The following is a 16,219-nucleotide window of genomic DNA, read 5'->3' on the forward strand; positions in this document are numbered from 1 at the left end:
AAACTAATTTTAACATAAAATTTTTCAATTTATTTAAAATACAGTACAGAAACTGTTATCCGGAAATCAGAAAACCGGAAAACCCAAAAACCGGAACAAAATTAAGTAAATTTTCCTGCCATTTAAAAAAAAAAAAAAAATTTTTTTCCTTATAAGATTTTAGGATTTGTCTTTCTTTTTTGAAAGATGTTTACCTTACCATCATTTTGGAAATAATCATTAGTGTATTACTTCATCGTTTTTTCTTCTTTTTAAGATTATTTCCAGAAATTTTTGTTGTTTTAGTTGGGTTTAACAATAAAAACGGCTTTTTGTAGCGATTCAGAAAACCGGAAAAATCAGTTATCCGGAACAGCGATGGTCCCGATCACTCTGGATAATCGGTTCCCTACTGTCGTTCCATGATTTATAATTGGCAAAATTGCTCTACACATACCAGTAAAGGTCATTTTTTTTTACTCCAAATTTTATTCATTGATCCAGTTTTTATGACACCAACACAAGTGGCATTTCTGCACCAAGAGAATGACACTGAGTAAAATTAAAATTGCTAGCAAAAATTCATGTACCTTTGATAATATTTTGAAGTCTATGAACGTAAACCCTAGGAACAACCCAGCCTGAATTAACAACCATTTTACTGTGTGACAGAGAGAGGTCACTCCCAAGAGATTTCACTGTATAAACTCAAAGAAACTGGTAATATGTAATAACTAAAAAAAATTAATTTTAAAAATTAAAAGTTTTGAGAATTTTACTGGCATTGTGATGGTGAACATGCAATAAAACAATAATTTTAGAAGAAACAGCAGTTTTATTTGAATTAATTCCGGTTTTACCTATAAATAGTCAGATGAGGAGATAATGGTCTCTGCAGCCGCTCATTCTTTTCTGCAAAACTCTCAACTGCATGCTTTGTAGCAGATGTTGTCACAGGAAATGATCTACAAAATAATTTTTTTATTTATATTTAAATGCTTTTTGAACAAATAGAAATTTTAAAAAAAAGTTGGAAGATTTTTTATTTTTTTCAAAAAAGAACTTTATAAGATTTTAAAATTGCCCACATTTTAAATATAAAGCAAATATAAACACAAACATAAAAAAATAATTACAGATACGTATATACATAAATTATAAATTGCATATATAGTTACTAAAAGTTTTTTTCTAAGTAATATTAATTATTTTTGCTATAATTATATGAACTTAAATAAAACAATAATTATTCACGTTGAACTTATCAACACATTATGTAAAAAATTGAAAGCAAACAAACAACCAAAAATGAACTTTTTCAAAGCAAATTTTTACCTTTGAAAACCATTGCATGATACAAGGTATTTCTGGAATCCTAATCTGCCACTTCGCCTAAACAAAATAAATTGAAAGTTGGGAATTATTGAACACAATTTAAATTATACAACTTAAAACTGTAAAATAGATTCCTCAATAACATTATACCTGAAAATAGGATTCAAAGTACATTACACAGTTTAAATGTTATTTACATGGATAGAATAGTTTAATTAATCTGTCATAAAAGAAGTTTTTGTGTGTCCCCCTCTTGTCATTCCAGAACATCTTCTGCTAAGGATACTAAAATTTAGACAGTGGATGCAAAGGGGTAATTTTATCCAACAATTCTAAATTGAAAATTTTTTTATTTGTCCATTCAGGAAGGATGCATGAGAAAATGATTTTTTTGTGTCATAGAATTGTCATGGCACATTGCAGCAATATAAACTGCTATTAAACATTTTCTATTCAATCAATTAAAATATCAATTATTCTCATTACTTCAACTTTTCAATTAATTTTTATTAATGCCTGCTAGCTTTCAGCTCTTTTTAATAAAAAGCTGGTAGCATTTGAAGTTAATACTGTGATATTTAATGATTATTTATATCACGTAATTAAAATTAAGAAAATGTTGCTAACAAAATAAGTGATTTGAAAGCTATCTACATATTTACTTGTTGTACATTGTTTGGTGTTTGCTTGTAAAACCATACTTTTGTTTCAAATATGTTTTTAAAGACCTAAATAACAAAAAGTCAATGATAACTGAAATAATAAGAAGTTAACTATGTAAAAATGTATGAAAAATTATCAATTGTAATTAACTTCATAATTACAATTGATATAATAATGGCAGTTAAAAATTTTTCAAATTTTAGATATATTTTATGCTGTTCATAAAATGAATTGTCAAATAATTGAAGTGGAAAACTTTTAAATTAAATTTCAGTAAAATTAGCTTTTATTTGTGCTTTTTTGTTCTAAATTTCTACATTTATAAAATATTTGTGAACAGAAAGAACTAGAGAACAATATACTCATAATTTGCAAACTTATATTTAACGATACTTTATTCCACACCATGTATATATTAGCAACTAGCTATTTGCAATAATTTATGTGAATAAGGTAATATCTACATTTTTATACTGAATTTAACCTAACCAGATATATATTTTTCTAACGTATTCTCTAAATTCCGAGACTGCAAGTAAATGTAGAGAATTTAAAACAGCCTTTTTAAGATATTTAAGGCTTTAGTTTCTCATTCTAGATTTGTCTGTAAATACTAATAGAGAGCCTAGCTCAGAATTTCTTTGAAACTCTCTTTTCCATAATACCTATATTATTTATGAAAACTTCTAGTCATAGTATTTTTTTTTTACAGGTAATGAAGAAATATTCTTGAAAATTACAATATTGCTGTACAGTTTATGTGCATGTTTTGGGGATATTTCCGTATCTTGATCTGTCTCTCCAACAACAATCACCAAGATGTCAAATAGATTTTAAACTTGCAAATTTCTTTTAAAAATAAATAAATAGATGTTTACCAGGATGTTTACTTAGTCCCTTTCTGAGATTTTTTTTTTCCTTCCAAAATCTCCCCCATACTTAGATTAAATAAAGTAAACTAATTTTAACATAAAAAAAAGAGATAAAATTTAAATAGACTAGCTGTGATCTATTTAAAATTACACCTCAAAAAATTCAGATAGAAAGTCATTCCTTTACATAAGGAGAAGTATATAGCAATTAATAAAATAGCCACTTAAATATAACAATAATGCTATTTTTAAAAACATTAAGATCATAATATCAAAGGATACTATTATAAAAGATGAGTATGAAACTTTTTTTCGGGGAACGTTCCTCTAATTAAAGTTATTTACATACTAATTAAAATATTTGCAAACATAAATATATATATTTGACCTCTTGGTAAATTTATTTTAAATTAACCAACGAAGCAAAATTTAAATAGATCAATTAAGTTCAACGAAATTAATACCTCAGCAAATTCAGGCACAATGCCATTCTTTTTTGCAAAATAGAAGTAAAGAACAAGTTATAAATTAGGAAATATATATGATTTATTGTTCAGCAAATTCTTACAGCAACAAATTAACAAAATGAACGAACAAATTTTCCTATTTCTTTTAAATGGTTTCGTCAAAAGGACGTCCTTACCTACTGGTGCGAACCCATTTAATAAATCACATTATACAAAATATTCTCAGATCACTTCCTATTAACAAATAAATAATTAATTTAATTTGAAAAATAAAGAATTAATTCCTCTTTAGCTCTTCCTTTAATTCCTCTTTTAAATAAAAAAAAGTATTACAAAAAGGCTAGTTTCCCGCTATTTTTAATTTAACTGTAAGCCGATTTAAAAAATGTAAACAAACAAAGCAATATTAAACGTCACTGAACCAGTAGTATTCATGTTAATTTTCACTATTAAATGTGACTCGATATAAAGGTAATTTTAGGTATAACTTACATTTTTGTCTGATAACCTTTTATAAAACAGTATTTTATTTCAGTCTTTCTTTAAAGTTAGTTTATTAGTGCTATTTATAACTTTTTCATCTTTACTCGTTCAGGCTGTAACATGTAGGTTATTAATACTTATTTATTTCTGAGTTATTCATAAAAAAATATTTAATGACTTGTACATATAATGGGAAGAGGAAATTCTAATAAAATTTTCCATTGGTTTAGTTTTTATAATTATTTTTTAATTCAACACTCATATTTTCTGCTATTTATAAATACTTTTATTTAGTTATTGTTTTGATATATTGTACTTAGAGGGAGTTATTATAAGGTCTCATGTTTCACTAAAGACTTCTAGTTTAATTGGAACATACATTTTTAGTTATGTATATTGTATTTTAAATTAATTTTTAGTTATTGAAATTTTTCAATATGTGAGTTATTCCAATATCTTTCTTATGTTTTGGACATTTGACAGCCAAAAAGTTGTATTTCACTATTACCAAATAGTTGTATTCACTATGCCAAAAAAATACAAATGAAAGCTACAGCTCACAATGTCTGACCCTCCCCAGGAAAAATTTCTGGATCCGCCCCTGGATGATATAATTCAACATCACATCACACTTCAACATCGCATTATGTTTTGACCCACTATAAGACCTGTTGTTTAGAAAAAACTAATCACTCATTGTTTTTTGTTCACTATAGATAAGTTTTTGTGTGGCATGCAAACTGTGTGTTCCCATTTATTTATTCACACAAACACAAAACCTTTTTATTCACACCAAGAAGAAACAAAGATATCCATTTATTCACGCCATTTAAGAAAGCATTGATTATAAAATTCCAAAATGGGTTTGTAGTTTTGATTTAAAAAATTTTCCTAGGTAATCTCCGGAGGTTGGAAATCCTGTTTGCATAGAGGAAAGGTAATAAGGTGGGTGATATTAATTGTAGTCTGCATATTTTTTATTTTTTCTTGAAATGTAGCAGTTACTCTGCATTTTCTAATAAGAACATACTATTTTTTTTTCTTAAGGGGATTTTGCAGAATAGTGTGATGATTAAAGGGTAGCTAAGGGAAAATCTTATATCTTTTAATAAAATCGAACATATTTAATGAAATGGAAATGTTATTGTTATAAAACAAACTAAATTAAAATTAAATAATTAAAATAAAGAAATTTCATTTTAACCTTTCACCTTTACTCTTTTTATAATTATTACCATTGGATTGTCAAAAACCATTAGCTAAAAAGATTATTTTATAAAGAATAAACACAAAGAACAAGAGATTTAATTTAAAAATATTTATTTACCACCATTTCTAAGTGGAATCTGAAAAGCCTTTAAATAATGAATCTGAAATCTCATGAATACAAATGGGGATAATTGATTTTAAATTCAAGAGAATACAAAGTGAGATATTTGATTTTAAAATCACCATGAAGGTGATTTACTGAAATTTTAAAGATGCAAGCATACAAATCGCAATATTGAGATTTAAAGTCATGTGAATATGAGGCATGCCATTTGATTTTGAAATTGCAGGAATTTGAATTTTGATTTGTAATTTTTAAATGTTGAAGCGTAAAATTTTTAAATGGTGTAGAATAGTGTGAACACGAATCCCCATGTTTAAATTTTAATTCGTGAAAATCAATGTTCGATATTAAAATTGTGTGAATGTTAATCGTGATTTTAATTTTAAAGAGTGCGTGAATACGAATCGTAATATTGAATTTTTAGATTGTGTGAATATAACTCGTAATGTTTGGTTTTAAAATCACTTGAATACAAATAGTGTTGAATATGAATAACGATGTTTGATTTTTAAATCACTCTATTTGATCTCTATTTGCATATTATCACTAAATATAAGTCACAAGGGGTAATTTTCAAATTCTGATATTTGATACTTTAAATTGCCTTGAAATTGCCATTACCATAAAAAAGTATCTGCAAAATTTAAAGATTCCTGCACTTATAGTTGTGCACATGTGCCTCTATATTATCTTACTCTGAATAGGGGCTTATTAGGTTTCGATAGTTGGTCAATGATCATATAAAACTATGGGTGGGAACTTGTTCACTATTTTATGCATATCTCTACAAAAAAAAAAATTTTTTTTTTTCATACATATATCTCTACAAGAAAGTTTTTTTTTTTCGTTTAAATGTTTCTTGTCAGAAAAAAATAAATTGTGTAACAATTCTGAGTAGAATTTCAGCAAACTGATCAATTTCAAAGATCAAAATTTGAAGCTTTGTAAAGCTAAAATTTACTTAGTAAGAAATAGTCTGAGCATTTTTTATTACCACCACATTCTTTATCATAATAATTTATGTGTTTTGATTTAATAAATAAATATACAGACCTGTCAACTTTTCCAACTTTTAGTCAATTATTATTCCCAAATCTTCAAAGTGATAGCAGAATTTCTGCTTTAACATTTGATTTTAAAAGATTTTGGCCACTGTAATGTATGTAAATAGTTGAAAAGTATGTATGGTATGTTGGAAAATAAAATAATTTGTTCTTAAGTGATGGTGAAATTTTTAAAAATCTATGCATGCTTTTTTATTAATTGCCACTTTAAATAAAATCAAAAGCTAGAATTTCCAGTTTGGCAGTTCTCGATATAGATTACAATATGTTTTTTTAAAAATTTTTATCTTACCTTATTACTTAGGTACAATGCACGAAGAAAGGCTAGCAATTGTTAAGAAAGAAATTCGAAGTGTGATTATAACTTATCCAAAAGGAGTCTCTTTAAATGGATTTCTGAAAGCATACCACCAGCTGGTTGGAATCCGACTACCATCGAGAGAATTTGGCTTCACGTCAGATGTCGATTTCTTATATTCTCTTACGGATATAGTTAAAATACAAACAGATAGAAATGGTGACATTCTCTTGAACTGCATTGTTGATGAAAGCACTGAACACATACAAAAACTAGTTGGAAAGCAAAGAGTTGTCAAAACTAAGACAAAAAATGGTTCTGGTCGAGATAGCCTTCCGAAGGCATTCAATCATTCCTCCAAAATCAAACCATTTGTCTCTGCTTCTTTGAGGAAAAATTTATTTGAAGTTTTGAAGGACTTCCCAGATGGTATAAACTACAACTCGCTTCAGTTAGCCTATCAAAGGAAGTTTAAAAGACCTTTAAACCTCGAATTTCTTTCTGAGAGTCGTTATGATAGGTTGAGAAAACTTGAAATGGCTGTTTCAGAACTACATGTGAAAGTGGTAGATGAGACTGAAAGGTTATTCTACTACCCTCTTACAAGAAACACTAAGAGACATGAAGGCAATAATAAAATATCATCTGACACCTTATCTACGCAAGGTAAATATGTGATAATATAAATGTATTTATTTTAAATGTTTTTACTTTCTTTTTTAGTCATAAAATTTTTCCTTTCTGTCATTAAAGAATTTTTACTCTCACAGATGTGTTTTCATTTCATATCTTTTTATGATTTGTAACCTGTCACACTTATGTTTAATTCATTCTGTGATAATCCATCATTTTAAAATAATATTCAATGATTGCAATGATTATGAAATGTATAATTCATTAAGTTAGTGAGAATATGCTGCCAAATAACAGAAAAATGAGTGTTAGCGAAAAAATTCAAAATTAAGATTTTTATACATAAGACCTTTTTGTATAATTAGCTACTCCTTGCAAAAAGAAACTTTTTTGAAAATAAATGTTTTAAATCTGTTTTCTAAAATTTTATTTTAGATTTGATAGCATTAGCAAGATAAAGAAAATTGTTGTTAAACATATAATATATATAAACTAAGGCAAACAATGTTAAAGAGCACAAAAATATTTATAAAATACAGACAGCTGTTTCGAATGCTCAAAGGGCGGCCGTCATCAGTACAACAGAAAACAGTCTTTTCTGTTGCACTGATGAAGGTTACCCTTTGAGCATCCGAAACAGCTGTCTGTATTTTACAGACAGCTGTTTCGAGCTGTCTGTATAAATACAGACAGCTGTTTCGAATGCTCAAAGGGCAGCCGTCATCAGTACAACAGAAAACAGTCTTTTCTGTTGCACTGATGAAGGTTACCCTTTGAGCATCCGAAACAGCTGTCTGTATTTTATAAATATTTTTGTGCTCTTTAACGTTGTTTGTCTTAGTTTGTATATCAGCGCAAAGGTCGCCCACTTGTGTATGTATAATATATATACAAAAAAAGCATAGCATTTACCTTAGTACAAAAGTATAGCATATGTTGCAGTTTAATAGCAGCAGTGTGTATACCTGTTTTTAGTTAATGCAAATATATTTGATAATATATTTAATATAAATTTAAAAATTAAATAACCAGAAAATGTTTCAATGCATTTTAAATAAAATTACTGATTTAAATTTACTTATACTACTACATTTGATACATTATACCACTACACTTAAAATTTCCTAAATTTTTATTTTATTTATTATGAGTATTTTGTTGATATAAAGATACTAAGCCTACAAATTTTATTTAGATCTCACCCTTTATTGTATGTTTTGTTCACTTAAATTTTATTTATCTAATGTATTTTTTATGTTAAATTTTAGATTCTCAATCTCAAAAAATTCAACTAAATGTTGAGAATTTTGAAACTGCTGATATACCCATCATTCCACGGGTGATAAAAGAGGACTTTGAAAAAGTAATTTTTTTTTCACAATTTTATTATAAACTTTGATATTAGCAATTTTGTTTAAATGACGCAAATTTGCCTTAAATTTCATCCAGTTATCTATTACTTTTTTAACTATTAAATTTAAATTTTGAATAACTTTTAAAAGATTTATAACCCTGTTCAAAAAATTATATAATCATATGTTTATAGTAGAATCCCGACTNGCTTTGCAATTTTGCATAAGTTATTTAAAAAATTATTAACTAATTAACAGATAATAAAGCAAAAATTGATGGAAAAAGTTATTAAGTCGCTAAATATTAGTTTTATTTTCACTTTTTATGAAAAAAATTTATGATTTTTGATTGAACACAATTTGATTTTAAATTGAGTTCATCAATTTTCTTATCTACAATGTGCAAAGAATGCAAGATTTTTACATTTTGAACAAGATTTCGAACCATCTTAACAAAGCATCTCCTACGTTTTCTCTTTGAGCTCCACGCAGTTTTTTTCGATGTGACCATGTTTTTGTCGTATGCCGCAAGAATTGCACTTCGATTTTTCCAAATGTTTGAAACTGTAGATTTTGACAAGCAAAATTCCTTACACAGTGTCGATTGATTGGTTCCATCATCAATACGCTTTACAATTTTAACTTTGTCCTCTATCGAAAACGCTGTTCTCTTTAGCGAATTTGCCATTTTCACTGCTTTTGAAATAAAAATCTTGTCTCAAATAGATAATGTAAGAATATGAAGAGAGCAGCTGTAGAATGAGTTAAATTGTTCCCCTTCTTGATTGTCAAGGGGTGATTTGTAAAGAATATGGTTTGAACAGATAAGAAAATTCCAAAAATTCAGCAGGTGGCCAAGTTAACTAGTTGTAGAGCAAGCTTGGGGAAAAGAGATAAAGCGAGGCTTGTCAGGGAGGGGGGAGTATAAGATAAATGATCTGTTTGACATTTATTACAGTATAGTTAAAAGTGATAAGCATAAAGGAGAGTAATATGACACATTTTATAGGAATGCATTCATTTTCAGTCCCAACACCTACAAGTTTAAAGATGGAGGACTGAAAAAGATATTTAAAGAAATGAAATTTGAGTCCACTATAACCGAGTTTCCAAGTTCTAAGCTGTTCACTATAAGCGTTAAAAATAACATTATTTAAATAGGAAAAAGGACGGGACCGCTAAAAAAGTTCACTACATCCGAGTGTTCACTATATCCCAGGTTCACTATAGCGGGGTTCGACTGTATTACCTTTTTAACTATTAAATTTAAATTTTGAATAACTTTTAAAAGCTTTATAACCCTGTTCAAAAAATTATATAATCATATGTTTATAGTAGAATCCCGACTATCTAACGTTTAAATCTATAACGCTTTGGCCATTTGACTATAAAAACATCTTGAGATGCATTTTGTCATTATTCAGCTGATATTATCCCATTACTACTGTTTTATAGGCCCTGTTCTATTGAACTTTAAATTTAATTTAATCCCATTGCTCTTAGGATGAAGACTATAAATTCTGGCTGCTAACAAAAAACAAAAGAATTGAAATCATAAATGTGTGATTTTCTTTCTTAATATTATATCATTATTTAACTTTGAAAAATAAGTCACAAGAGTTTTTTTTAAACTTTATTGTAGTCACTAACATAGGGTGAAATTAAACCCAAAGGGCAACTGCAATATAACAAATGGTGATTAGAAAATTGTTTACGTCACCAGATCACTATTTCTTTTGTACAAACTGCACTCCACATGCATTGTATTATTTTTTTTTAAATATTGAAAAAATATGAATATTTTATAATATTATGAAACTTACTTATTTCATACTTGTTTTGTAAAAATTTTCTTCATTTTAGAAATGAACCATGTAATATTTACCATATTTTGAGAAATGCTTCAAAACAAGTTGTGGCTCAACACCATGTTGTGCCCCTTAGCTAGATCTCGGGGAGTTTAAAATAAGGGAAAAAAGCTTAGTGCCAAATATTTTATTAGTACACATGTAGCACATGGACAAACAAACATAAATTTAATTACTTAAGAAAAGGAGAAATAAGTGTAAGGTCCATTCAGTTCGAAGTCTGAGTATCTACTGCCTTGTATATGGTGGCGCTGTTGTAGCTTAGTGATGTGGTTGCTACAGTGTACAATTTTTAAATTTTGAAAACTAACATGTTTTAAAAAATGGCCACTGTTAAAACGCTTCAATTCCTAGTAAACAAATTTCCTAATTTTGTCCTATAGTCACTAATTATTAAGAACAATTTTTCTCATAGTTTGATTCTGGTAACTATATTTAATTGTCATAACATCTTATAATTTAATTTTTTTTAAAAACTATCTGTAGTACCACCTGAGCATTGAAGTTCGACTGTGTTTAAATTGATTTATGAATTTTTGGAAGAAATATTCTTTTTATGTCTATTAATGTTTGATCACTGTTTATCTTGATTTATTTACTTTTTTAGGTTTTAAAACTTTATCCTGATGGGGTATTGGCTAGACATTTTCCTTTTTTATATGAGGTAAGCTATTAATTTATTAAGTTAAACCTAAACTTTATTCTCAAACATATTTTTCTCTTTATTATTTGTTCTCAGATGTACAAAAGTTGCTACATTTCATATTTTTTTTTTTTTTAATATTTTAGTTTGATTTGTTTAAATTTTCATCATTTTTAAGATTGTAACAATAGTCTTTCTAGGAAATGAATCAAATTGTCTATAAGTCAAATATTTTTTTCTCTTTGTTTTAATCAATTTTCACTAGCATTTATTCGAAAATAAATTTTTACAAAAATATTTTTAATACTTAAGCAATTTTAAATTGTTTGCTCTCAAAAAATTATTCTTTTTCTCATTTTTAACTATTAATTTTTATTAAAATATGGTGTGTTTTTGATTGACAAGTGTGTGACATCTTCAACAAATTACAATTTGTAACTTGAAAATAAATACATGTATTCAGAGAAACCCCAGAACTCTGGGGATTCAAAAAAATGAGTTCTACACTTTGCAAAAAAAATTCATGAGATGAGGAAAAAATATGAAGCTCAAGTGGAAATCTAAACTCTCTCCTGCGACAAATTATTTGGGTGGAGCGCATTGGTCAAAAAAAGAGAGACAGGGGAGAAGAAAAATATCCTTGCCAAGGTATCAGCATCACATGATTGGTGCACTGTATTTCATTCCTATCCCCCTCTGTTTAATTAGAGGCAGTAAACAAGTGTCAGCTATGTTTTTACATTATGATGTTTGTGTTTCTAAAGATGCGTGTGAGATTTTGAGCTAGCACACTCTGCGATCAAAAGCTTACATGTTCTAGATTGGCTTATTGTTTTGATTTGTGATTTTTAAATGATGTTAAGATTAAATTCTTTAATATTAATTCTGATCTCACAAAATTAGAACAAAGTATTAAAAATTTATTTTGCTGGGATCAGATTGACTAGAATGATTGGTAAGAAGATTCTAACAGTTTATACTGTAAAAAGGAAGATAAAACAGAGTGAGCATATTGTGGAAGCAAACTAAGCAATGATAACCATGTAAGCAAATCTAAGAATTAATTTTATTTTGCTATTTAACCCTTAGATTTGCTTACAATAGTGTGATTCACATTTTATAGAGATTAAACAAAACTTTTTACATTTTAGTTTCAAAATTTCTAAACAGTTTTGAACTTGTTTAATTAATAAAATTACTCGCTGTAATTTATAATTCACACAGATTATTGAAATTGTTATAAGGGCATATTTTGAACTATAATTTATATTTTATGTACAGTAAATGCTTCACCGGCAGTAGGATTTTCCTAAGTGTCATCCTAGTAGGTTTTTAACTCAATTTGTTTTAACCAGCTTTCGAAAAACCCAACCTTGTTTATCACTTTTTACTATTCTAGTCGTTACATACAGATAGAGTTTTTAAAAAATGTAATTGCTTATGTTATTCCGATAATTAAATTTAAGATTTTGCTATAGAAACTAGAATTATTTATCGCAGCTATACTGTATGAATAAAAATAAAAAAAAGTGGGTGATGAAAAATCTTGACCCCATAATTTACTATGTGTTTTATTATCAATTATCCAGATCGCTCAAGGGCCATGTGTTTTTCCCACCTTCAGCAAAATGTTACAAAAAAATTTACGAAAATGCTTCTTTATTTTTAAAATAACTGAAAGGGGCCAAAAAATGGCTTCTTTAGTTCCTCTTTAGTTTTGAATAGAATTTTAAAAAATAAAACTTTTAAATGTGCCGAATGTAATGTACTGTTATAGACACTTGTACAATTTCCAGTCCTAAGACTTTAAAAAATGTGAAGAGAAGTTACTTAAAAAAATTCGCATAGCCGTTTTCCTATTATCCGAATATTACACTATCCGAATCGGCTTTGTTCCCTTTAACCACCACTCTACTATATTTGAAGTTTCCCCTGGATTTATAAAGTAGAACCGGAGCTGCAAGCTTCAGGCTACTGTCGGTTTTACTTTAATGACCTTGTACTTTATTAAACTGATTTTTAAATTTTTCTTTTAAATAATGTTTGATTCATTCTTTAACAAAGAGTTAAGGATTTGTTGCAGCATGCCAAATCTTAAACTTCTTTCATCTGAAGAATAATTTATGAACCTCAATTAAAAAAAAAAGTTTAAATAATTTTTTTTTTAGCAAATTGAAATTTCTAAATCTTAATGAAATTTCTTATATGTATGTACATTTTTCTATTTATTTAGAAAACTACTGGAGAAATATTTGACCTTGCTGACTTGGGTTACAATAATTTCCTGGAATTGGCTGATGCTTTGCCAGATGTATTTATTTGCATCAAACCTTATGAGAGTCCAAACGAGTGGATGATTTTTCACCCATGTTTTTCAGAAAGTGCTGAAAAATTTAAAAGTAATTTCATTTAGTTGCATTCATTACTGAGATTTACTTTTCAGATTTATTTTATGCGTATATGTTCACAACCATATTGAAAATTGATACAATATTAATACAATAAATTGTTAATATAAATGTTCATCTATTTATACTCTAAAGTCCTTTTCAGAAATCTTTTTTAATAATGTATCAAGAGCTCACAGAAATTATTTTTAATCTAAATTTTGATTTCAATTAAGTATAATTTTTTGAAATAATTTTGTCATTGACAATTATTATTAGATGTTCGATTGATTAATGAACTTTTTATTTAACGCAATTATTCTGCAAAGTTTCTTTTATTCACAAAAAATTTTGATTTTTTTGCGAATTATTCAATTTTTACTACTTTTAAAGATTAATAAGTGTTGAGAAAAAATAATTAACTTTAAATCTTCCTTTAAAAAAATGAAATGACAAATTATTGAAGACAATCAATGTATAAATATATAAATCAATATATAAATCTTGCAAATATTTTAGCTACAATATAAGTTACTAAGTTAACTAGAACTTAAAAAACAATGGTTACTTCAGAATGAAAAACTAATTTTAAAGTTGCTATAAAATAATGTTTTCAGGCTACAGAAAAATTGTGATTACATGTTGATTCATAAACTGTAAAGAGAAAATTTTTTTAAATGCTTAATAACATGAAAAGTAATTTTTCTTTGCTGTTCACTGATGTTTTTCACTATTCTGAACAATTTCAAGTTATTTTTTAAAAAATCATGATATTTTATTTGATTTTGACTATTTTTTTTATGTTGTATAAAATAAAAGTAAAAAGACTCATTTTCAAAACTCAAATACAAAACAGTGCTATAATTTTAAACTGTAAAAAATGCATTAGACTTTATATTTTAAATTTGTGAAAAGAATTGATTTAACAAAAATTTAAAATATTTGAAAAACTATTTACATTTTTTTAATGAAATTGCCAATTGAAACAGATTTTTCACAATGGTGAAAATTGTTAATACCAACAAATAATTTTCAATTTATGTATATTAAGACACAAAGATTTTAGAAAAGCAATGCAAAGATTTTATGTCATTTTCATAATTTGCATAGATTACATTGGTTAAGGATAAAAAGAGAGATGAAAGATAGACAAAGATAGATAAAAGATAGACAAAGGATAAAAATTACACTATCTGGCCAAATGTATTTAAACATTTGTCTAAATCATCGTGGTATAAAGATGCTTTTATATTGGTTTGGCCTGAACCCTTAGTTTTTGCAGTTATAAACATGAATTCTAAGATATATGTAGTCATTTTAAACAGTTACTAAAAATTTTCACAATTATTGATAAAATTTCACAACAATTAGCATAATTAACATTTAAAGTGTTATTTTCTGTCATAAAGTTTTATTATCATCAGAATTTTTTTTTTATTTTTAAGAAATTATGAAAGTTTTTTTTTTTTCAGAATTGGTTGTTTATTTTTTTATTTATATTAATGAATTTTTCCCAACGAAAATTTTAATATTTTTTTCTTGCTGTTTTTTTTATTCATTTTTAACTTTTACTTCATTACAAATTAATAAGTTCAACTAACTACTCTTCTGAACCTTAATTATATAATAATGTTTTTTTTTTAAATCGTGATACTCATTCAACAATTTAGGTTACTCAAAATTCCTGATACTCATTTACTGTGTTATTATTTTATATGGTTATTATTTATTTAAACAGTTCTATTGTTTCATTAGTATAATTAAGTAATTGAATATTATTATGATATGATTGATTGAATTTTTTAATCGAATTTGTGACAAATCAAGGAAGTATACGCAATACCCTTTTGTTCTTTACAGAGAGATAAGTTGTTTTCTTCAAATAACATTATTTTGGAATAAAATATGAAATTTTATTTGTTATGGTCCAAGTAATTGTAAATATCCCATTATGAAAATATCATGAATCAACATTATGAAAATAGTTTTTATAAACTTTAAATTTATCCTAATTGATTTTTTTTTTTAAATTTTGATTTAGATATTTATATAAAAAAATTTATTTACTCAAAAATTTTATCATCTATTTGAGTGAAATATTTTTCTACAGCATCAACTTTTTATGGTTTTGCCCANAAAATTTTTTTTTTTTTTTTTTTTTTTTACGAAATTATGAAAGTTTTTTTTTTTTTCAGAATTGGTTGTTTATTTTTTTATTTATATTAAGGAATTTTTCCCAACCAAAATTTTAATATTTTTTTCTTGCTGTTTTTTTAATTCATTTTTAACTTTTACTTCATTACAAATTAATAAGTTCAACTAACTAATCTTCTGAACCTTAATTATATAATAATTTTTTCTTTTTAAATCGTGATACTCATTCAACAATTCAGGTTACTCAAAATTCCTGATACTCATTTACTTTGTTATTATTTTATATGGTTATTATTTATTTAAACAGTTCTATTGTTCCATTAGTATAATTAAGTAATTGAATATTATTATGATATGATTGATTGAATTTTTTAATCGAATTTGTGACAAATCAAGGAATTATACGCAATACCCTTTTGTTCTTTACAGAGAGATAAGTTGTTTTCTTCAAATAACATTATTTTGGAATAAAATATGAAATTTTATTTGTTATGGTCCAAGTAATTGTAAATATCCCATTATGAAAATATCATGAATCAACATTATGAAAATAGTTTTTATAAACTTTAAATTTATCCTAATCGAATTTTTTTTTTTAAATTTTGATTTAGATATTTATATAAAAAAAATTAATTTACTCAAAAATTTTATCATCTATTTGAGTGAAATATTTTTCTGCAGCATCAAC

General features: G+C 26.3%; 2 protein-coding genes across 16 annotated transcripts in view; one reads left to right on the plus strand and one right to left on the minus strand.

The window, feature by feature from the left end:
* Positions 1-3,483, minus strand: part of LOC107443301 (succinate dehydrogenase cytochrome b560 subunit, mitochondrial) — a 10,678-nt gene extending 7,195 nt beyond the window's left edge. Inside the window, exons 1-3 of the mRNA XM_016057122.3 lie at positions 3,314-3,483; positions 1,315-1,371; positions 840-944 (exon numbers count right to left, since the gene is read on the minus strand). Coding sequence (XP_015912608.2) covers positions 840-944; positions 1,315-1,371; positions 3,314-3,339 — 188 coding nt within the window. The 5' untranslated portion in view covers positions 3,340-3,483. The remainder of the gene's footprint in view (positions 1-839; positions 945-1,314; positions 1,372-3,313) is intronic.
* Positions 3,484-3,507: 24 nt separating this feature from the next.
* The window catches only part of LOC107443290 (tudor domain-containing protein 5), a 37,829-nt gene continuing 25,117 nt past the window's right edge, over positions 3,508-16,219 (plus strand). For 3 of the 15 annotated variants that reach the window (XM_043043873.2, XM_043043879.2, XM_071177392.1), the window contains exons 1-6: positions 3,654-3,787; positions 6,501-7,160; positions 8,396-8,490; positions 9,983-10,039; positions 10,955-11,011; positions 13,224-13,389. In XM_043043873.2, the coding sequence (XP_042899807.1) occupies positions 6,506-7,160; positions 8,396-8,490; positions 9,983-10,039; positions 10,955-11,011; positions 13,224-13,389 (1,030 nt within the window). In that variant the 5' untranslated portion in view covers positions 3,654-3,787; positions 6,501-6,505. Of the gene's footprint in view, positions 3,922-4,694; positions 4,745-6,500; positions 7,161-8,395; positions 8,491-9,982; positions 10,040-10,954; positions 11,012-13,223; positions 13,390-16,219 lie in introns of all 15 variants that reach the window. The other 12 variants (XM_071177385.1, XM_071177391.1, XM_043043875.2 and 9 more) reach the window with 11 other exon arrangements.

This window comes from Parasteatoda tepidariorum, chromosome 2, assembly GCF_043381705.1.
Source record: "Parasteatoda tepidariorum isolate YZ-2023 chromosome 2, CAS_Ptep_4.0, whole genome shotgun sequence".
Classification (NCBI taxonomy): domain Eukaryota; kingdom Metazoa; phylum Arthropoda; class Arachnida; order Araneae; family Theridiidae; genus Parasteatoda; species Parasteatoda tepidariorum.